The following is a 21,889-nucleotide window of genomic DNA, read 5'->3' on the forward strand; positions in this document are numbered from 1 at the left end:
CCGGTATGGAGATGGCTGCATTTGTCTAGGCAAGAGGTGAGGGTGTGATGGCCCATATGTATATTGGAGATGAAATGAAGAAGAAAAATTTGGTAAATATTTCATATGACCCTCGTGACATGGCAGTCTCTCATTAGAGTCAGGTTTTTCCATGAGCTTCTTGAGAAAGTGTTTCCTCTCCATTGTCTCACCTGTACTATAGGTACACTGACCTCAGGTTAGACACTAAAGTAAAAGCTTCACTACAGATATAGATAGCTTGTGTGTAGGTAGGTTAACCTGATTGCCTGCTAGATAAATACAGAGAAGTATGTTTGTGTATACATAATACATATATGCTTAACTGTAGATGTACAGAGGCACACATATTTAGAAAAGGGATATACAGCATTGTTATACATATCACATATATTTGTTGTAAAATACATGCAAGCAACAGTTCATCATAATTGTTCAGTTATTGTTTGTTTCTGGCCCACATGTGGTGTAAACATTTATTGGATACCTACTCCATTTCAGGCTCTGGAGTAGTGCTGGAGACAGAGATTGGTTCCTGTCTTCACTGGGTTTTCAGAAAAAAACAGGGTAGACAGAGGAATGCAAAATAGTGTGCATGATACAGCCTCTGATGGGTTAGAATGTGGGCACACAGATGTTGGGGCAAGGCATCTGACCCAGCCATGATCTGCCTAGAGGAAGTGATGCCTAGCTAAAGCCTAAGGGGTGAGTAACAGTGAGCCAGAGAGAGAGGATCAGGAATAGTATGTCACGCAGAGAAAGCAGAATAAGCAAAGAGGGAATTGTGTGTGTGTGTGTGTGTGTGTAGACCTACTAAGGTCATAGCAGTGCAGATGGAGAGGGAAGAAAAATGAATATATCTGAGAGAAATTTAAGAGGTAGAATCTCAGGAATTAGCTATGAGGGGATGGGTAAGGAAGAAGGAAGAATTTAGAATGAAGTCTAATTTTCTGGTTTCTTTTCCATTCAGTAATATATTAATAATTAGATATATTAATCTAATAACATTAGATTAAATTAATCTATTTAAATTACTATATAATCTAAATAATATTAATTAATATAATAATATATTCTATTGATTGAGTTTTTAAAATGTGCCTTGTACATTCTGTACTAGTCTCTTTTACATATATTATCTCTAATATTCAAACTACTGTTGTGAGGTAGTTATAATTATCCTTATTTTGCAGATGAGGAAAATAAAATTCAGAGAAGTTAAGCAATTTTCCTTGTCAGTAAAGTCAGTGGCCACTTCCACAGGCAACAGGCTCCCAGCATGCCTCAGAATATAAAGTCAAAGCCAATCTGGAAGGACCTTGTGTATATACAGGGTGCACTTTCTCCTATGGACAGTGTCAGTTGCAGGTTTGACACTGCCTGTCTTCTTGTAGGCTGGGGCAGGGGTGAACCTAAACCCTAAGGGAAGCTTGGTTGATGGCTCAAAAGACAACAACCAGAGCACATTGCTCCCCTACAGGAAGGTCTACTTGGAATCTACACAACCAGAAGGAAATCTTACAAACCCAACATCACTTCCCACCTCTACCAGCAGCCACCTCACTTCTGTGGATTTCTCAGTGGGAACTCATTCTCTGAGTCCTTGATTCCTTTGGGTGTGGAGAGTGTATCTCCCCAAGGACCACTCTGAAACTGTTAGGAATTTACTAATTCTTGCCTTCTGAGAAGTCTGTGGATACCTGTTTCTGTATCTGCCAGAGGTCCTGGAGCAGAGGTGTGGGCAGGAGGGATGGGAAATGCTATAACACAAGAAAGCACTGCTGTGGATGTGCGCACACACATGCGCCTGCCTACACAGTCACAGACATCCACCATAGGTATGTTTACACTCACAGACATGTACTTCACAGACACATGGACCCAATAGTCAAACACAGGTTCCCTCTCAGATGCATTTACCAATCATATTTGCACCATTCATGCACACACATGCACACTTACAGACAGACACACCTAGAGATACATATCACACTCACCATAGACACACATGAAGTCTTTGCATATATCTACATCACATAGACACATAGAGGCATACCAGGGACATATAAACAGTACAGACACATAACCTCAATCATATTACCACAGATTAATGCAGACCTTAGACATAGGTACACAGATACTCACACATATAATCAGGGACATACACACTCACAGATACACATACCACAGACACACTGAGACCCACATGGAGGGACAGACCACAGAGACACCCATGCAGGCAGATTCTTAGATGATCAGACAGTCTTCATACACACACACTCACACCAATACACTATACATATGCTGAGACAAAAACACAACCAACAGCATAGAACCTTAAACATACCACAAATACACACCATAATCATGCTGCACACACACAGATAAACACAGTCACAAATCCCCACAAATTTATAAAAGTACACACTCATATATACAATGTACACCTATAAACCTTTGGAGACAACCATAGAGAAACACCAGATACCCACCATACACTCAGCCTGAACACACCTATACACATGCACTCATTCTCACATCCACACAGCTACACACCTTGTGCATACATACACACATACATTCAGACAACAGACGCAGACCTAGAGCTGTGTTCACAGAAACCCAGGTGCTTGTGTGCTAACGTTCCACAATCATTGGCTTCAGAACTATGGTAAAGGTTGTGGGGATTTCAACTTGTGAATACTTTTGTCCCCAAATAATTTTTCTCAGGGTGTCTGTGAGGAGATGACCTACGAAGAAATCCAAGAGCACTACCCTGAAGAATTTGCACTACGAGACCAAGATAAATATCGCTACCGCTATCCCAAGGGAGAGGTAAGGTTTGGAGGGGTGACCAGACTCTTAGGACTCCTCCCCAGTATCTCTATTCCAACTACCAGGATTCCATATTTTCCTAGACAGCTTTAAAAACAGGGTAAAGCAAATTTTGCAGCATCTTCCATCCCGCAAGGCATATGATTATCTGGCCCTTTGCTCTCTCATTCTTAGCTATAGACAACAGATTCCCCTTTTTTTAAAAAGCTACACATTTGCCTGATTATTTTCCTGTCTTCTTTCAGGAGGACTCACTTTGTCCTAAACTTTGAATTTGATATCCTTACACTAAAGGTATTTGAAATAGTTCAATATACTCTAATTTCCTGACATTTTATTGCCAAGTTGCCTAAAGCTCCAGCCTCTCTGGACTGTGGGTTGGAGTCCCAAGGGACAATGGCTAATGGTTTATCCAACTTCTTTGCCACCACATGAACCAGACTATCAGTTCCCTATTCCCATGTGAGGTAAATCCTCGTTGTTTTCAACCCAGTCTCCATTTAGCCAGTTCCACATGTTAGAATATTTGTTAGTCATACTCCATTTTTGATAGATTCCAGGGAACAATTATCAGAAAGCAGGATATCAGAGAAGAAACAATAGATATCCTGTGTTACAAAGCACTTTCACATGTGTATTTTCATCCTCAAAAATGACATTATGAAGTCAGTCCGACTTTGCCCTCATTTTCCTTTATATATTTTGAGGTTATGTTGTTAAAGGCATACAAAATTAAAGCAATTATATATTCTTAGTGAATTGTATATTTTATTATTACATAGTGAGCAAACCTCTTTCCCCCTAATAATGCTTTCTGCCTAAAAGTGTATTTTATATGATATTAATATAGCTATATAAGATTTCTTCTGGTCAGTATTTGCTTAGTTCATCTTTAGTCATTTACTTTCAACTTCTCTGTGTATTTTTGTTTTGTTTCTTATAGACAGCGTATAGTTGACTTTTATTGGTTTTAATAAAAATTGAAAATGTATGTCTTTTGAATTGTAAATTTGATACACTTACTTTTATTGTAATTACTGATTTATTTGAACTTCTTTCTATTCTCTTATTTTGAGCTCTCTAGGCTTAGTTTATCTTTTCTCTTTTCCTTCCTTCTTTAGAATTGATAGAGTTTTTACATCTATATTTGACTTATACAATCTCCTTTCTTTTAGAGTTACTCTTAACATTTTAATATGTGTGATTGACAAAATCTAAAAATCAATATCTCCACCCACCCCCTAAAACAATATAAAAATGTTACAACTCTGGTCACTCCCTCTCTTAACTTACATGTTAATTGTTGTTTTATATTTTACTTCAAACTTGTGTCTTATCCCCCAGATGACTTATTATTGTTATTAATAGATTTATTATTGTAAGCACAACTTACTAAGTAGATGTTGATTGAATTAATGCTTACTGAAGCACTTCAATTTACAACAATCTATCAGAATATATCACTATTTGTTCATATAATACCAACATATTATATTTTTTAAGTTAAATCAATATTACCAGAGTAGAATTATTATAAATGCTAGACAAAATAGAGCTACTTCCAAACACTTAATAAACTTTGTACCCACATAGATGGATTTTTTTCTTTTTTAAAAATTTTGTTGGATTATAGTTGATTTACAATGTTGTGTTACTTTCAGGTGTACAGCAAAGTGATTCAGTTATACATATACATATATTCATTCTTTTTCAGATTCTTTTCTCATAAAGGTTATCACATAATTTTGAGTAGAGTTCCCTGTGTTATACAGTTGGCCCTTGTTGGTTATCTATCTTATATATAGTAGTGTGTGTCTGTTAATTCCAAGCTCCTAATTTATTCCACCCCCCCCCCAATTTTCCCCTTTGGTAACCATAAATTTGTTTTTGATATCTGTAAGTCTGTTTCTGTTTTGTAAATAAGTTAATTTGTATCATTTTTTAAAAATGAGATTCCACATATATGTGATATCATATGATATTTGTCTTTCTCTGACTTACTTCACTTAATATGATAAGTGAAGTGAAGCATCCATGTTGCTGCAAGTGACATTATTTCATTCTTTTTTATGGCTGAGTAATAGTTCATTATATATATATATACCACATCTTCTTTATCCATTCATCTGTTGATGGACATTTAGCTTGCTTCCATGTCTTGACTATTATAAATCGTGCTGCAGTGAACATTAGGTGCATATATCTTTTCAAATTATGGTTTTCTCTGGATATATGCCTACGAGTAGGATTGCTGGATCATATGATAGTTCTATTTTTAGTTTTTAAGGAACCTCCATACTGTTCTCCTAGATGGATTTTATATAGTGGAAAAGGGGTAAAATCACTTATCCAATTAAAATATAATTCTTATTCGCTAAAAAATAATATTGTATACAGTCAGTGTTTATTTAGATTTAGCCACATATATCCAATTCCCTTGATCATTCCCTTGATCATTCTTTCTCCTTACAGCTGAAGTTTTCCTTCTGGGTTCAATGTCTATCTTCCTTTAGAAGTTTCTTTAGGAGGATCTGTTGGTAGTAGACTCACCTTTCTTTTTGTCTAAAAATGTCTTTAAGGAGGGGTGGCTCTTAATCCTAGATGGTATTTTGGCAAGGTATAAAACTCTAGGATGACAGTTTTCTCTCGGCACTTTGGAGATATTGTCCCCACTGTCTTCTGGCTTCTAACATGGTTAAGAAGTCTCCTGAAATTCTAATTGTCATTTCTTTTCTCTCTGGCTGCATTTAGGGTCTTTGGGTCTCTATGGCTTTTAGTTCCACTCTGATATGTCTAAATATTAATTTCTTTTCATTTATCTTGCTTGGGGTTAATTGGACTTCCTGAATCTGAGGACTAAGATTCTTCATCGATTCTAGAAAATTCCCAGACATTATATCTTTAAATATTCCTCTCTCATATTTTCTCTATTATCTCCTTGAAATGCAATTAGATGTGTGTTAGTCCTGTCTCTATCCTTTATGTCTCCTAACTTCTTCTTATTTTCAATCTCTTTGCTACATTCTGAGTAATTTCTTCAGCTCTATCTTCCAGAACAGTATTTCTTGAATTGTATCTAATCTGCTGTTTACTCTATCCATTGAGTTTTCCATTTTAATGACTATATCTTTCATTTATAGAAATTCTACTTAGTTCTTTTTCAAATCTAGATCATATATTCAATAGCATCTTATTTCTTCCTTACATTTTTGATTCAATCTTTTATTTCTTTCAAAATCTCAAGCATATTCATTTTATATTGTGTATCCTTTATCTTAAGTTGTTAGGGTTCTTGTTGTTTCTGCTTATTTTTACTCATGATAGCTTATTTTCCTTGCATGTTATGTGAGCTTCAGTTTGATGAAAATTTATCTATGGGAATCCCATGCAGTCTGAGTTGAGAGAATCCAGAGAGAATTTCCATTTGCTTCTTCCAGACACTCTTGGGAGCTAATGACTTGAAATCACTTTTTATTAAACTCTCAGCTTAGCATTTTCTAAAACACATAGGTAGTATAATTCTCAACCACAAATCCACCTGAGGATAGGCTTGTGGTTATACATTCTTACAGGAGGCTTTTCCGAATTTTTTCCACCAAGAGTCAGGCAGAGACAGATATATTTTCTTACTGTTTCCCTTTGCCTGTGGATATATTTTTTAGTTTATAGTTTTTCTGAGGATGTAGTCCTTTGAAGGTCTCAGATTTTTGTGAGAGTCTCAGTCCCAAATCCCCATCTCGTACACACCTAAGGCCTTGTCTCGTGTTTCTATAAGGTTTTAAAAGCTCAAGTCTCTTGGATACTGTGATTGGCAAATGCCCTCATGGGAGTTGTGGCTTCTATATCCATTTATCACTCTTTTTTTCAGTTTTTCTTCATTTTGGAACCATATATTCATAACGTTTCCTTCATTTTCTTGAAAGATCAGCAGTGCAGACATTTATTTTATCCAGATTTTCTAGTGAATTTTAGTGGAAATTTTATTATTGTTATTTACTCTACTATATTGGTTGCCCCATTTAATAGATGAGAAACTAAGGCCCTAAGAAGGAAGTGAGTTGCCTAAGGTCATACTGCTGGACCAACAACGGAACTGGCACCACAGCCAAGTTTTCCTGATTCTTAGTGTAGAGTTCTTCTCCTCTGGGCAAATGTGCCTCATCTCCTCTTCTTACCCAAGTGTTTCTCTCCCTTTCAGTCCTATGAGGATCTGGTCCAGCGTCTGGAGCCAGTTATAATGGAGCTAGAACGGCAGGAAAATGTATTGGTGATCTGCCACCAGGCTGTCATGCGGTGCCTCCTGGCCTACTTCCTGGACAAGAGCTCAGGTACCACTGTTCTCTCTGTTCCTGGCATGGGAGCTGCATGTGAGTTGAGACTCTGACACCAGAAATTGGTGGTTTATATCTTAATAGTTAAGAGCACAGGATCTAGAGCAAGGGTGCATGTGTTCAAGTTCTTGCTCTGTCACATAATACTTTTGGCAAATTACTTTAACCTCTCTGTTCTCAGTTTCCTTATCTGTAAAATGGGGAGAATAATGATGAAGTTTAAATAAATGAACATATTTAACATAAAGAGCTTAGAACAGTTCATGACACAAAGTATGGGCCATATAAGTGTTAGCTGCTATTATTAATATCAGTGTTACTCTGAGATAACATTTTCAAAGCCAACCTTAACAGTCTGCCTCAACCTGAAAAAGATGAGCCAGTATTTGTCTGAGGCATGCTGTTCTCAGGTGGAATGGGACCTCTTGTGGTCTCTTGATTTTGATTATAGGTTTCTGTCTTTGCTATAGGGATGATTTCCCCAAGATATTGATGTTTTCATTTAAAATTTTAAAATGATAATTTCTTTTTATAAAAAACATCTAGATATTTTAATTTACAGAGTATCTACACTGACTACAAATACTGAAATGCAAACTAAGGCAGCTGGCCTGGCAAGAGACTGTTGTGTCACCTTCAGGTGGGAGAGTCCATTTCTGACATGAATGCTGAAGCATTGACATCTCCAGGATACTGGAGGGAGGGAGTGTGAGGACAATGCAAAGTCATATTTGAAGTGTACAATATCCTGCAGACTTGGATCTTTTCTATGACGCTAGCTTCCAAGCAAAGGGCACTTGTAATATGGAGTCATCTAGAATTGGAACCCCTGGGACTTGAAAACTTGACATTGGACAAGTAATTTCCTCTGCTTGGTCCTCAATCTCTTCAATGGAAAAAAGATGACAGGGGTTGGGGTGGTGCTGCTAGATTTCTGATACTGTCCACATCTCTACTGCTCAGTATTATTTTTGAGACTGTGAGGCCGGTCTTGTAACCCCAACTGTGCAGAAGAGGAAATGGAAGCTCTGAGGGATGAAGGAATTGCCCAAGATCACAGGGCTCAAGGAGAGGTACCAATCTCAGGTGCATTCCAGAGGCCTCTCACTTCAGACACATGTGAGGTGCATGGGAAGCACATGCATCTCCCGTCTGCACACTGCTTTACCCACTTACTAACCACTTTCATGCACAGGCCATGCCATCTTCTCACAGCTGTCTTAAGAGCTGGGCCAGGCAGGGCTGGGCACATGCTCTTGCCCCTATCACTCACATGAGGAAACTGAGACCCAGAGAGATGGTGTGACTGAGAACTCAGACCCATAAGACCTCAGAGCTGGGTCCAATCCTGTGCTATGAGAGATAGGAACTTTAGGGACCAGAAAGGGAAAAGACAGGGCTGAGGTCACTTGTGCAGGCAGTGGCAGAGCTGGGTCAGAGACCTCAGGCAAGTCGCTTCCTTTCTCTGAATCTATTTTGTCATGTGTGCAGTGAGGAACAGTAACTCCCGCAGAGTATCAGTGAGGATGGAATGAGATAGTGCACCAAAAGCACTGGGCCCAGCACCTGAAGATGATGGTGACAAAGGCAAGGAGGAGGAGCAGACTGGTTGCCCAGGAAATTGCCAAATCTTATGTGTCAGGAGGCTGAGTGGTCAGTGGCAGGCCTTAAAAGCCTACGGTGAACCTCAGGGGCAGGGATGCCGTGAGGGGTGGAGTTCTGGCTCAATGAAGGGAGATGGGGAGCCGTATAGGTTGCCTGGGTGGTCAGGAAGGTGGATGTCTGCAGAGAGGAGTGAGGTGGGGGTGTCACCCCACAACACTGTGAGTCCCTCGAAGGCAGTGGCAGCAGACTGCAGTGGGAAGAGCACACATTTGGCCTCAAAGCATCCTGGGCTTGAGTCCCAGCACTGCCACTTCCTGGCTGTGGGACATAGGGCAAGTGCCTTCCCTCTCAGAACCTCAGTGTCCTCATCCATGGAATGGGCCTGATCATCACCTCCCATCAGGGCTGTCTGAATGTCATCAAGGCCATACGAGTAATTGCATGCGAATATTCAGAACAACTTTATACATAATCCTCAGTAACTGGAAACAAGTGAATCGGTGAATGCTTGTCCATCAACAAGTGTCCCAGGAGTCAGAGGGCACAGGCCTGGGCTGGGGAGAAAGCTGCGGGAGCTGCCAAGGTGCACGCACACCTCAGCCACGGCCCCAGCGCATAGTAGGGCCTCAGAAAACACTTGCTGGGACCTGTTGTGGGCCTTTGTGGTGGGGGAGCCCATGGAAGGGCTGAGGTTGGGGCGGGAGGGAGGCCTGCCTTGGTCTTATGTTTGCCCTGTGGGTGAGGAGGTCGGCCACCTCCAAGGTGACCATCCTCAGCGTCTGGGGGACCCAGGGTCTGTCTGTGATCTCCAGGGCCCTCCTTCCTCCCTGCTCCTGAGGCTGCCTCTCTGCTCTCTTCCTCCTTCCCCACCCTGCTCTCAGCACTGTCTCTGAAGACTGTGGGGGAGAAGGGCCCAGGTGAAGACAACCATGGGGAAGGGGGTGGAAAGGGAGAGTGCTGCAAGCCTGGAGGCCTGGGGAGGTGGTGCCTTCCCCAGCACCCTGTCTCTGAGGGCTGCTCTCTCCTCCTTTCTAGATGAGCTGCCTTATCTCAGGTGCCCTCTGCACACAGTGCTCAAACTTACACCTGTGGCTTATGGTGAGTCCCCTACCTTCATCTGGGGAAAAGCACATAGACACCATGAGCATGCCTGCAATGCCTAGCATTTTCCCAGAAGAGTCCTGAGAGAGATTTCCTGGGTGGGTAGTTGGATGTCTTGGTAGAGGCAGGGCTTGTGATAGCAAGATGAGAATGGGGAAGGACTGAGGTGGCCTCTAAATCTGGGACCTGGCCCCAGCTTTCTCTGTCTCTACCAGAGCACCAATCATACAGCACAAAGCTGTAGAAGAGGGGGTCCCCAAAAGGGACCAGATGAATAAGTGTATGTTGGGGCCAGATTTGAAGAGAGGGTTCAAAGACCAGCCCGGGCAGTTGAGACTCTCTTTGGGGGCATTAGTCAGCTCTGGAATGTTCATGAGCGATGAAGAGACAGACTCAAATCTATTCTGGAGTATGAAGAGGGCAGATGGTGTACTGAAACCTGGATTAGTGTTCAATCCACAGGGATGGAGCTAAGGGGGCTTCCATAGGCATTGGGCCTCCTCTGCCCACTCCAGGCCCCAATGATACCACCCTCCTCTTTCTTCAGGCTTCCTAGAACTCCCTTCTGACCTTCCACACCTCTGATGTTGCCATAACCGCATAGTTCTGGAAATAAATTTTACCTGGGACTGGTCGCCCCAGGCAGAGACACCAGGACTCTTCCACCACTTTAGCACCTAACACAGCTGGGAGGATCCACAGAGCTCCATTGTTATTATTAGGTTTCTGTCTCACAGACAAGAGCTGGGGAGGGGTGCAAAAATCATCTCTTGTCATCTCTCATTCCCATTGACAACTGGGCAAGGGAGGCTCAGAGAAGTCTGAGACTATTAGGGGAAGAGCTGGGAGGATGCCCCATTCCTGTATCTTAGGCCTAGTGTCTTCCCCTGACATCACACAAGTGGTCTAAATTCCCCTCCCTAAAGGGCAGTCACAGTCTGCACACAGCATGGAGCTGGGGGTGTGGGTGGTGACGGGTGGAGGAGGGAATGACACCTCAGGAAAGACCTGTGCTTACCCGGGTGGCTTATGGATGAACGGGTTGTTCTTTTCTGAGGCTGCAAAGTGGAGTCCATCTACCTGAACGTGGAGGCTGTAAACACACATCGGGAGAAGCCTGAGGTAGGTGAGGGACTCTGTGTCCTAAGCTGGCACATGGTGAAAGCACCCTCCCCTGCAGAAAGGCAGCCCCAGTCCCACAGAGCTTGGGTGTTTCCACCAACAGGTAGAATAACCAGCACCCAGAAATGCAGGAACCACAGCCCAGACCCGAGGCACCCTAGACACGCACAGCTAGAGCAACCCTGCCTAAAAGGCCTCTGGCTGAGGTTCCCCCAGGCTTGCCTGAGAAGAGGGTCAGGATCCAGGCTTGGCTGAAATAGGGGAGCCTGGCAGTGAGGACAAGAGGCAGGGAGGGGTGGGGGCTCCACACTGCTGGCTGCTTCCTGCTAATACTGGGTTCTCTCCTCTCAGAATGTGGACGTCAGCCGGGAACCTGAGGAAGCCCTGGACACTGTCCCTGCCCACTACTGAGCCCTTTCTAAGACATAAAACTGCCTCTGTCCTCGCTATCTTTCACGTTTAGGAGCTGCTATTGTTGCTCTTCTCTTACACTGAGAACACTCTGGAGTTGGCCTCACTGAAAGAGACCTGCTTCCAGTGAAGAAACCCTCATCAGCTCCAAAACAGGTCTTGATTTCTAGCTACAACTAAGGAGCTGTCTAGGTCAGGATGAAACTTTTTCCTTCTTAATTCCTATTTCCTGATCAATAAAGACTTCTCTTACTGCCTACAAAAGGGGAAAGGTCATTGTGAGGCTTTTCCCACAAGATTCTCTTAAGATCCTGACCCTATGAAATGGCTCTGGTGCTGTTGGGGTATGGACTGGGTGAGAACTACCTGGAAAGAAGGACTTTGGAGTAGTACCTCCAAATGTAAGGGTGGAGATAGGTTCATGTGAGTGCTTATGGCCTTGTTTCTTCGTGGGCAACATGGCTGGGAACATGACACCTTCATCCCTACATTCAAAGAAGAATCTGCACTCAGACCACAGTTCTCCTTCCTTCTCCAACTCTTATTGCCATCCTGAGTTATTTCACTGTCCATATAAATGATTCAGACAATACCCTGGTCTCCTAGTGTCCTGCCCCCTCAACTTCAGTGAGCATCTTCCCTTCAGCCATTCACTGCTTGGTTGGCATCATCTAGACTTCTCTACAGTCTGACTTCTTAAATACAAGCATCCCACTATCTGACCACTGGCCCCCTGGTCCTTAAAACTCTCTGTGTCATCCACAGGATCCCTAGCAGCATGCCTCCCACACAGCAGGCATGTATGTAGTATTTCTTGAATCAACAATACTTGTTCTTGTACTGCATCAAGAGTATAGTCCTTTGATTCCTCCATTATCTCCCAATCCACCAGTCCTCTTCCTCTTCACTGTTCTTCCATACCTGGCCAGCTTGCATCCTACATTCTATTTCTTCAGCCAATCTCCATGCAGCTACTGTGGGCAGATAGCAGCAACCCAGTTGCGAAGAGACAGATGCATACACCCCCTGACTTTGTTTGTCCTTCCATCACAACCACCAGCAAGACACAAACCTTGTATGATCCACATCACTTTTTTTATTGGGATCACTGCTTGAAGCAAATCTACATTTATCTCCTTCTAGAGCCACCCTTAAATCCTGTTCAAAGTCAGGGTCACCCTCTATTCTCTGGTATTCTATCCACCCCACCTCCCCAAGGATGGGTTGATTCAGTCAGTTCCTGACTATTCCATATCTATATCCTGTCCTTCTCTATTGGCTTTTGCCCCCACTGTCTATGCAACATGCTCAGGTCTCTCTCCTATCCCAAAAAAGTCCTCCCTTGTTCCCATGTCCACCTTTAGTTACGTCCCTCTATATCCCTCCCATTCTTACACAAATATCTCAAAATGAATCTATACTTACTCTCCAGAACCCTCTCCCTTTGCCTTCTGTTCCAGGCTTTCTCCTTCTAGATCTTGACTTAAGGTATTATCCCCTTGCCTGCTATGCTTTCCCCACATCTCTACCCCACTGAAGTCATACTTGCCTTTTAGCCTAAAGCTGGAGCCCACCTTCCCCAAAGAGCTATGCTTATCTCTAGCTCTTATATGAACCCAAAATGTCACTCACAACAACTTAGGCACATTAAAAGACAGAACAAACCGCAATTCATTTTTCAAATTTAATGTAACTCATATCAAATATGACAAGACACAGAAAGCAAACAACAAAGCAGGATTGGCAAACAGATTTTTTCATAGTATGTCACCCTCAGCTGATTGGTAATATCTGCTTAGATTGCTACGTGGACAAAGATTCCAAGGATGTACCTTGGCTCCATGGGAAGGACTGCTGCAATTCATTAGCGGTATCTGTAAACATGCGATATAAATCTGAAAACAAAACACCAAACAGAAACACATTTTAGCACCAAATATACTATTTTCTCATACTTCCTCCATTGTGCTCATCTCCCCACCCTGCCCTCCCACCTTGGGGTTTCTTATAACATCTCCCAGCTCTTATACCCATCCCCATCGGCCTTGGCTGTGGAAATGTTGTAATTACCTGAAACCTCACTAGCCATAGGAGAAGCTACAGGCACCAAGGCTGGTGGCTCCACCACTAAAGCCAGCAGCATTGCTCGGTCCACTGCCATAGCCAGCACTACTGCTTGGTCCACCGTTGAAGTCAGCATCGGTGCTCAGTCCACTGCCAAAGCCAACAATGGAAGTGGGTCCACCAATAAAGCCAGTGCTGGTGTTGGAACCACTGCCAAAGCCAATGATGGTGCTCAGTCTTCCATCGAAGCTGGTATTAGGCCCACCGCCAAAGCCATCACTGATGCTGAGGCCACTACTAAAGTCAGCACTGGTGCCAAGTGTGCTGCCAAAACCATTATTGGTGCCCAGCCCACCACCAAAGATATCACTGGAGATCAGTCCACCACCAAAGCCAGAGTTGGTGCTCAGTCCACCACCAAATCCAGTGCTGGTGCTTAACCCATCACAAAAGCTGAAACCAGCACTGGTGCTGAGTCCATCACCAAAACTGGCACTGGTAGGACCACTAAAGCAGGTGCTTGTACTAGGAGGGCCACCAAAACATAGGTTGGTGTTAGACACACTGCCAAAGCAGAATCTGGTGCTGGGGGCTCCACCAAAGCTAATGCTGGTACTGGGAGCACTGCCAAAGTCAGTAGTGGTGTTAGGTGCCCCACTGAAGTCAGTACTGGTGCTGAACACACTGCCAAAGCCAGAGTTGGCACTGGGTGCACTGTTGAAGGCAATGCTAATGCTGACAGCACTGCTAAAACCAGCACTGGTGTTGAGTGCACCACCTAAGCCAAGACTGGTGCTGAGTGTACCACCAAAGCTGGCACTAGTGCTGGGAGAATCACCAAAGCAGAAGCTGGTGCTTGGTGTACCACCAAAGTCAGTGCTATTGCTGAAAGAGCTGGTACACCAGCTAAACCAGCACTGGTACTGAGTACACCATCAAAACCAGTGCTGGTGCTAGGAAAGCCACCAAAGCAGATACTGGTACTGAGTTTGCCACCAAATCTGGCACTGGAACTGGGAGAGCCACCAAAGTAGACACTAGTGCTGAGTGTGCCACCAAAGCCAGTGCTGGTGCTAAGTGCACCACTAAAGACTGCACTGGTGCCGAGTGTACTGCCAAAGCTGGTGCTCATACTGAGTGCATCACTGAAGCCAGCAGGGGTACTGAGTTTGCCTCCAAAACCAGAGCTGGCTCCACCACTGAAACTTGTACTGGTGTTGAGTGGGCCACTGAAACTAGAGCTGACCCCACCACTGAAGTTGGTACTGGTGCAAGGTGCCACCAAAGCTAATGCTGGCTACACTGCTGAAGCTGGCACTGGTGCTGCATGTGCCACCAAAGCTAATGCCAGCCCTGTCACCAAAGACATTACTGGGGCTGGGGACACCACTGAAGCTAGTACTAGCACCATCGCTATAGCTAGCCCTGGTGCTAGATCCTCTGCTGAAGTCAATGTTGGTGCTGGCATTTGCATTTTCTTGGGCTCTGGCCTCAATTTCAAGTGAAAATCTGCCCCAGGCCTGAGCATCATTACCTAACTCTTCTCTTGTTAGGCAGTTGATATCCATGTCATCCCAATTCCAGGGCCCAGCCACAGCTTCCTCTCCAATCCCCATTTGGGCTCTTGCCTCAGCCCTGGCCTCAGCCTCAGCTACAGCCACAGCTGCAGCTTGGACTTCCATCTCCACTGCCTCCCGGTACTGCACGGCCCAGTCCTTGGGGTCTTTCTTCTGCACCTAAAATGAGAATTACAATCATTATAAGAAAAATAACATTTGTAATTATGTATTAAATACCTACCATGGGCTTTGTATAAAACTAATAGTAGCATTTAAAAAAAAAGTCTTAGTTGTTGGGACTCTATCATGGGTCAGTCCTGAGATCCAATTTAAGTTCGATAACTTAGGTGCTGTGTGACCTTGGACAAGCTACTTAATCTCACTGAGCCTAAGTGTCTTCATCTGTAATATGGGAAACGATAAGAGAGTATGTTGTGGATTGAATGTTTGTGTCCCCCCAAAATTCATATTTTGAAGTACCAACCTCGAATGTGACTATATTTGGAGGTAGGCCTTTATGGAAGTAAAGTTTAATGAGGTCATAATGGTGGGTCCTTGATCCAATAGGATTAGTGTCCTTATAAGAAGAGACTCTCTCTCACCACCATGAACACAGCAAAAAGGTATTCATCTGCAAGCCAGGAGGAGAGGCTTCACTAGAAACTAACACTGCTGGACCTTGATCTAGGACTTCCAGCCTTCAGGACTATGATAAAATAATTTTCTGTTGTTTAAGCCACCCAGTCTATAGTATTTTGTTATGGCAGTTGAGGAGACTAATACAAAGTATGAACATGAATGAAACAATGTAAACTTTATGTCAAGCAGCATTCTGGGACATAAATGAAGTTCCATGTGCTTATATATGAACTGCAGACTGCCCTATACCTGCCCATCCCTGTACACTGCCTACCCCAGCCAGAGACATCCTGTACCCTTAATATGCCAAGTCAGGGCAGCTCTCCTATTAACTTGCATGCAAACTTGAGAACTTTCATCTTGCTAGTCTCATGGTAGGAGCACAAGCCCCAGAAGAACTCATATTCAGGTGGTCTGCTGTTGGGGACCCTCTTGTATTCCAGGTACCTTGAAGAAAGGAAATGAAACTTGCTTCTAACCAAGCAAACCTGTTGTCTAACCACTTGGGACCAGGTGGCAACCTCCTCCAAAGAAAAACTAAACTCAGCTCCTAGAGAAGGATTTCCAAGGCCCTCCTTCCCTAGACTCACTCCAAAACACAGTTCATGGTCTTGACCTCCAATACTGAGCCATTTCCCATTGGCCCTGTGCAAAGTAGTCACTTGGTGTGGCAGGGGACGCATGTATAGGGCATGGTGTCACAGGGAGGCCAAAGTATCCTGCCACCTGTGAGGAGTAAACCCAAGTTTCTATCGGGTGTGTTGTAAACAGAGGAGCCATTCTTTGGGCATTCTGCTCTGAGCACACCCCACAGCAAGGGCCTTGTGTTTGGTCTGGCCCAGCCCTGGTATGGTCCACCATGGACTCAGTTCTATGGAACAGGATGCCCATACCTCTAAAGGTAGTGTAAGAAAAGGGCAATCGAGCACTTTCTGGACCAGATCGGCACACTCAGAACACTTCATGGCCTGACAAAGCCCCCAAACACCACTTACTTCTGCTTCACAAACTCATCTGTGATGAGCTTCCTCACTTCCCCAAAGAGCGAGTGCCTTACCCTAACAATGGGAAAAATAACCCATGAACCAAGATCAGAACTTCCCACATGGGGGCAGAGGCATTTCCCAACATGGAAGAGACCTCTCTAGTACATAAGGCCATCTCAATGAACTCAGGAAAGTAATGAACACATGGTCACTAGAAGCAGGCAGTTGAGGCCAGATGGTTCCTTATCAGGGATGCCCTGAAGGTCTATCTTATATATCAGCTTAGAACAGAAAAAGAACATAGGAGAAAGGGGAAGCAGAGAGTTCAGGACCATTTCCCCATCCACCCAGGTCAGAACCCTGGACCCTCTACCCAGTCCAGCAACCCCGCCCCCTCCACCAGACCACAAGGCTGATGCAATCCTGGGACCATCCTCTCTTGCCAAAGGACAACATGGAAAGCAACTGCTGACAGAGCCCAATCATACCCAGGGTGCAGCCCCAACTTGGGCAGCAACTCCCAGATGACAGCTGCAAGGGGAGGCAAAAGGAAACAGGGATAGAAAATGAACATGTGGAATTCCGACCATGACCCCCCATTCAGCTGCTAGCCCAGCAACTCACCCTCATTGGCCTTGTTGCCATTCATAAAAATGACACTCAGAAATCACCATGAGAAGATCTATTTTGGGTGTGTCCTTGGTCCTAGGGAAATAATGGGACAGAGAGAAGGTTTACATCCAGCAGCCGTCTGCAAAAAAATACACACCAGCCAGCCTACTAGGTTAGCTTCTCCCAGATTCTTCAGATATGAGAGAATTCTGCCCAGTCTATGCTTCAAGCTCTATGTGACCCTGGGCAAGGCACTTAGACTCCCTTATTCATAAAATGGGAAAATCACATTTTCCTCTCCCCAGGTTGCTGAGAGGATAGAATTGTACTTGTATTTGTCAACCCACTACAACCCGGACACCCAGCCAATATGAGTCCCTTCTTTCTCTTCCAGACCCCTCAGCTCCAAAAGAATTCTAGGCATGGCCCCACTGATGCTCCTGCCCTTCAACCCTCATGATTCACCCATACCAGGAAGCCCTCCCTTGGGAACCACTCTACCAAGGTCAATAGGAAGAGACAAGCAACAACAGGGAAGCTTCTGGAGATACAGAAAACTTGACAGTAGGAATGACCTGTCCCAGGCTTCTACAACCTCCATTCAATCATAAACAGGCACCACTATCATGTGTAGGGCTCCAACTACGTGTGGGATATGGAAAAGGGGTTTTTAGGCTCTGTCTTTCCTGACTTCCTAGGGGATGTGGGGAGAGGACAGGGATGGAGTAGTACCATGGACAAAAGCAGAAGCCTCCCTCCCATCCTAGCCCTTTCCCAGCTTACGTTCCCAGGATGCCTGCAGAGGATTCCTGAATGCTGATGAGAATATACAAGCTACTTTGTTTATCAATTTCCTTCAGATTGACTCGAAACATCTGCCAAGTAAAAGAATAGCCTGTGAGGTCACAAAATTCAGCCTAGGCAGTGAAATAATTCATGTAAAGCACTTAACTAACACAGCAAACAGGTAACAAATGTACTATTGTTATCAAAATAGTCTTTATGCTTAATGGGACTCTAGGGAGACAGATAATGGGGGATGGAAGGGAGAGGTGAGCAACTGAAATACACTACAGGACATGTCCAGCAGTAGACAGAAGCCAGGACTAAGCTGGGTGGCTTGGGTCCTAGCTGTACTTGCTGTGTGACCCGAGGCTAGTCTACGTCCCTCCCTAGGCCATCATCTGCTCATTTGCACAGTGATGGGGCTGGATTAGGGAGTCTCTGTGGTCCCCCGCAAAGGGACGTGTACACCTTTGTTCCATTCAAGACTTCCCCATTGTGCCCATCCCACAGAGGATGTCCCTTCACCTTCTCCAGAGCATAGCTTGCTCGTTCAATGATCTCTGGGAAATATTCATCATATTCTTAGATGACATCCTTCAGCATGTCTGCAGGAAGGGAGAGGTGGGAGCAGCTGGGCTGAGAAGGGGCCACAGAGCTGCAGCCCTTTTGCCAGCCCTATGGGGTTAGTGTAGTCTGAGTCCTGAACTGTGTTAATGGGAGATGCCAGCCATGACAGAGTGTGAAAAGGGCAGGGGAGGATAGATGAGAGAATGAAGAGGCCATAAAACTAAATGGTTACCCCCAGGGCAGGGAGGAGAGGGGAGAAGAAAGGAGAGCTCAGGGAGGAGGGTTGGGTTGACTCTACCTGAGCGCTTGATGGGGATCTTTGTCTGGTCCTTAACCAACAGGTATTTCATAAACTTATTTGCCTGGGAGAAGAGGAATACATGGGGAGATCTCAATATGTTTTCATAAAACTTGGAAGAATGACAGAGAAGAGGGCAGGTGAAGAAGAGAAGAGACTGGGCAGCATTGGATTCTTACACTTTCTTGCAAAATGGCCACATCTCAGGATAGCGGAGGCCTCCGGCCCCATGGAATCCACCTATAATTACCACCACCTCTCTCATCCCCGTTCAGATGCTTGGACTGCATCATCAGAAAGCAGAAAGGTCCAAAATCACCAGGTGAAAGAGATGGCTCTGTCTCCTCACCCTGCCTATTCCTGAAAGTCCCCTAAACCCTCCCTGTAGGGGTCCTGACCTTACCATTAGCCACACTGAGTTCTAGATTTGTCTTTCACTGTCTTCCGGTCAGGAGTTTCATTTCCCTGCCAAGACAGGAGCAACCCAAGGGCAGGGTCTGGTTCTTCCTCTTCTTTTGGCCACCACTGGCTCTACTAGCTGTACCCCTTCAACAAGTCACTTCACCTCTCTGGGACTTGGTTTTCTTATCTGTAACACTGGGACCTAGCTGGTAAGAGTTACTTTAAAACATAAAAGCATAACCTGTGTGACTATACCCAACACAAAGCCTGGTCCATGCTAACTACTATGTATTGATAAATACAAGTTGAATTATATCCAGTTTGTAGCTAAGTGTATGGATGCCTTATTTCCCCACCAATTTTTGAACTGCAAAGCAGCAGGAACTATATCACATTCCTCTCAGCATCTCTCACAGCCTATGTGAATGCAGGGACTGGCTCAGTAAACTTAAAAGAACAAGTGAACAAACCAGGCAGATAGGAATGGAAAAGGAGTACAGAGTTAAGGATGGTGATGTCAGAGATCTCACCTTTCGGTTCCTCTTGCCCCGGGTCCTGGTTGTTGGCTCCAGACTCAACTGAGCCAGGTAGTCATCTGCCAGGGCCTGGACAGCAGCAACAACCTGAGTCTCAAGGGCACTTATATTGATCTGAGGGGTAGTCATCTTGGCCTGGGCCCCTTTGTCAATTTGAGTCTGGCTTTCAGTTGTCCGGGCTTTAGTGGCAACCTTCTGAGCCCTGTACCTTCTCTTGACCCGGAGGGTGGCTGCTAGGGCTTGTTTTGTGACCATTTGACCGGCAGGTGGGGCCTCAGAGATCTCACAGGCAGAATTTGGGCCCTTATAGGCAGCCTTCTTGACTTTGGATTTTTTGGGCCAGATAGCTGCTGCTGAGGCCTCAATCTGCCTGGTAGCTGTCTCAGTGGCATCTGGGGTCTCTAGGAGTTCAGTGTCAGTATTTGTGTCCTTAACAGTTGCTTTCTTGGCTTTGGAGGTTTTCTTAGTTCGGATGGAGGTAATTTGGCCTTGGATGGTAGCTGAGTAGGTGGTGGATGGAGTCAGTGAGATCTCAGTGGCACTAGCTATGGCCTTATTGTTAGCCTTCTTAGCCTTGGGAGCTTTCTTAGGCTTGATGGAGGCTAACAAGGCTTGAGAATTGGCTGACTCAGTGGCAATCGGAGCCTGGATAGTCTGTGGGATGACTGGCACATTTAGGGCCTACAAGGGTAACTTGATCTGTGTAGTAACACTCTCACTGCCAGTTGGAAATTGGGAGCCTCGGGCTGCCTTAGCAGTAACTCTCTTTGTCTTGTTGGCTTTCTTAGGCTGAGCAGTGAATGAAGAAGCCTGAGTATTGGCTACCTCAGTGGTAGCTGAAGCCTGGTTGATCTGGGGGATGATTGGCAGGTTTAAAGCCAGAAAAGTTATTTTAGGCTTGTTGGTGGTAATCACATTGGCAGATGGAACTGGAGGGGCAGTGCGTACTGTCTTAGTGATAGCCTTAATAGGAGCCTTCTTGGTCTTGCTTTTCTTAGGCTGGTTGGCAACTGGTGGGTCCATAGCTAGTAGGTCCTTCGTTGATGACAAGAGGGTATGCATCAGCAAGACACTATCTTCTTCTGTTGTCTCAGCCTGTACATCTGGAGGGAAGTGAAGCCCAGGCTCCCAGAGGGCCCTACACACTTAAGAGTATAACGTGCTGAGCCATCTGGCCTCCCTACAATCCACCCTTTCTACAAAACCTCCCCCTCCTCTGAATGGTGACTGATTGAAGGGGAGGGTGAAGGAAGAGGAAGGGAGCAAGAAATAGGCAGGTTTTCTTCACCTCCTCCTCCACCATTCAGGGGAGGACTGAAACAGGTTAGGCAGGAAATTATGCAACTACAGAGTGGTAGGGGCTCAACAGCCTTAAATGAACTCAGAATAGGGCAGATGGCTTGCCAAGAATGCAGAGGGGCCTCACCTGGAACGGGGTCATCTTATAACCGGAGTCATTTCTCCTATCCATTTTTCTGGAAAGCCGAGAAGGGGCCTGAGTCAGGAAAGAATAAGAGGGAGGTGGACATTCATCAGGTCTCCTGCCAATCCTGAAGGAGGGGGTTCTGATCAAACCTTGGGCCCCAAACCCTTCAACTACTGGGTTCTCATACCTAGAAACCCAGACCATCTGGCTTCCAAATCCTAGCTCCTTTTGCCTCCAAGAAACCGCAAGCCTGCTCTCGATCCCGCCCCTTTACCCTACAAACACCCTTACCGCAACTCGGTAGTGCGCATGCACATCAACCAGAGGCGTGAGGGCAACCGCAGGCGCTCAGCGCGCATGTGCTTTGGTGGACTGGACAGCCTGACCACCTCAATCCCACATAAGCCCTCTGCCCTCAGAGCAGCAGAACATCTTGACGCCACTCCTGACCCACTCTTTCTAACTGCATCTCGTCTCATTCCAACCCTTCCCCCAACACCGGTCCCTCTCCCTCCGCTCTGCAGCACCTCTTCGTTCCGCCCCTTCCCCAACACCATACACCTCTCCTCTGCAGTATAGCCACGCAGCGCA

At 44.9% G+C, this 21,889-nt stretch overlaps 3 protein-coding genes across 8 annotated transcripts in view; 1 reads left to right on the top strand and 2 right to left on the bottom strand.

The window, feature by feature from the left end:
- Nucleotides 1–12,483, top strand: part of PFKFB1 (6-phosphofructo-2-kinase/fructose-2,6-biphosphatase 1) — an 84,590-nt gene extending 72,107 nt beyond the window's left edge. Inside the window, exons 10-14 of one of the 6 annotated variants that reach the window (XM_082864054.1) lie at nt 2,749–2,853; nt 7,052–7,181; nt 9,825–9,887; nt 10,948–11,012; nt 11,364–12,483. In XM_082864054.1, the coding sequence (XP_082720180.1) occupies nt 2,749–2,853; nt 7,052–7,181; nt 9,825–9,887; nt 10,948–11,012; nt 11,364–11,423 (423 nt within the window). In that variant the 3' untranslated portion in view covers nt 11,424–12,483. Of the gene's footprint in view, nt 1–2,748; nt 2,854–7,051; nt 7,825–9,824; nt 9,888–10,947; nt 11,327–11,363 lie in introns of those variants that run through there. The other 5 variants (XR_014327092.1, XM_082864057.1, XM_082864055.1 and 2 more) reach the window with 5 other exon arrangements.
- Nucleotides 12,484–13,038: 555 nt separating this feature from the next.
- LOC309978101 (trophinin-like) lies at nt 13,039–19,227 on the bottom strand (the record flags this gene model as incomplete). The annotated part of the gene is given in 13 exon segments (XM_082864445.1): nt 13,039–13,318; nt 15,116–15,223; nt 16,018–16,132; nt 16,681–16,743; nt 17,160–17,202; nt 17,296–17,335; nt 17,337–17,376; nt 18,067–18,158; nt 18,595–18,651; nt 18,655–18,674; nt 18,935–18,998; nt 19,114–19,137; nt 19,141–19,227. Coding segments are annotated over 13 exon segments (891 nt in total). The 3' UTR covers nt 13,039–13,180.
- On the bottom strand, nt 18,543–21,657 carry LOC309978564 (trophinin-like; the record flags this gene model as incomplete). The annotated part of the gene is given in 3 exon segments (XM_082865098.1): nt 18,543–20,553; nt 20,557–21,010; nt 21,590–21,657. Coding segments are annotated over 3 exon segments (1,329 nt in total). The 3' UTR covers nt 18,543–19,746.
- Between the last annotated feature and the right edge of the window lie 232 nt (nt 21,658–21,889).

This window comes from Leucopleurus acutus (genome assembly GCF_964270905.1).
Source record: "Leucopleurus acutus genome assembly, chromosome: X".
NCBI classification, from domain to species: Eukaryota; Metazoa; Chordata; class Mammalia; order Artiodactyla; family Delphinidae; genus Leucopleurus; species Leucopleurus acutus.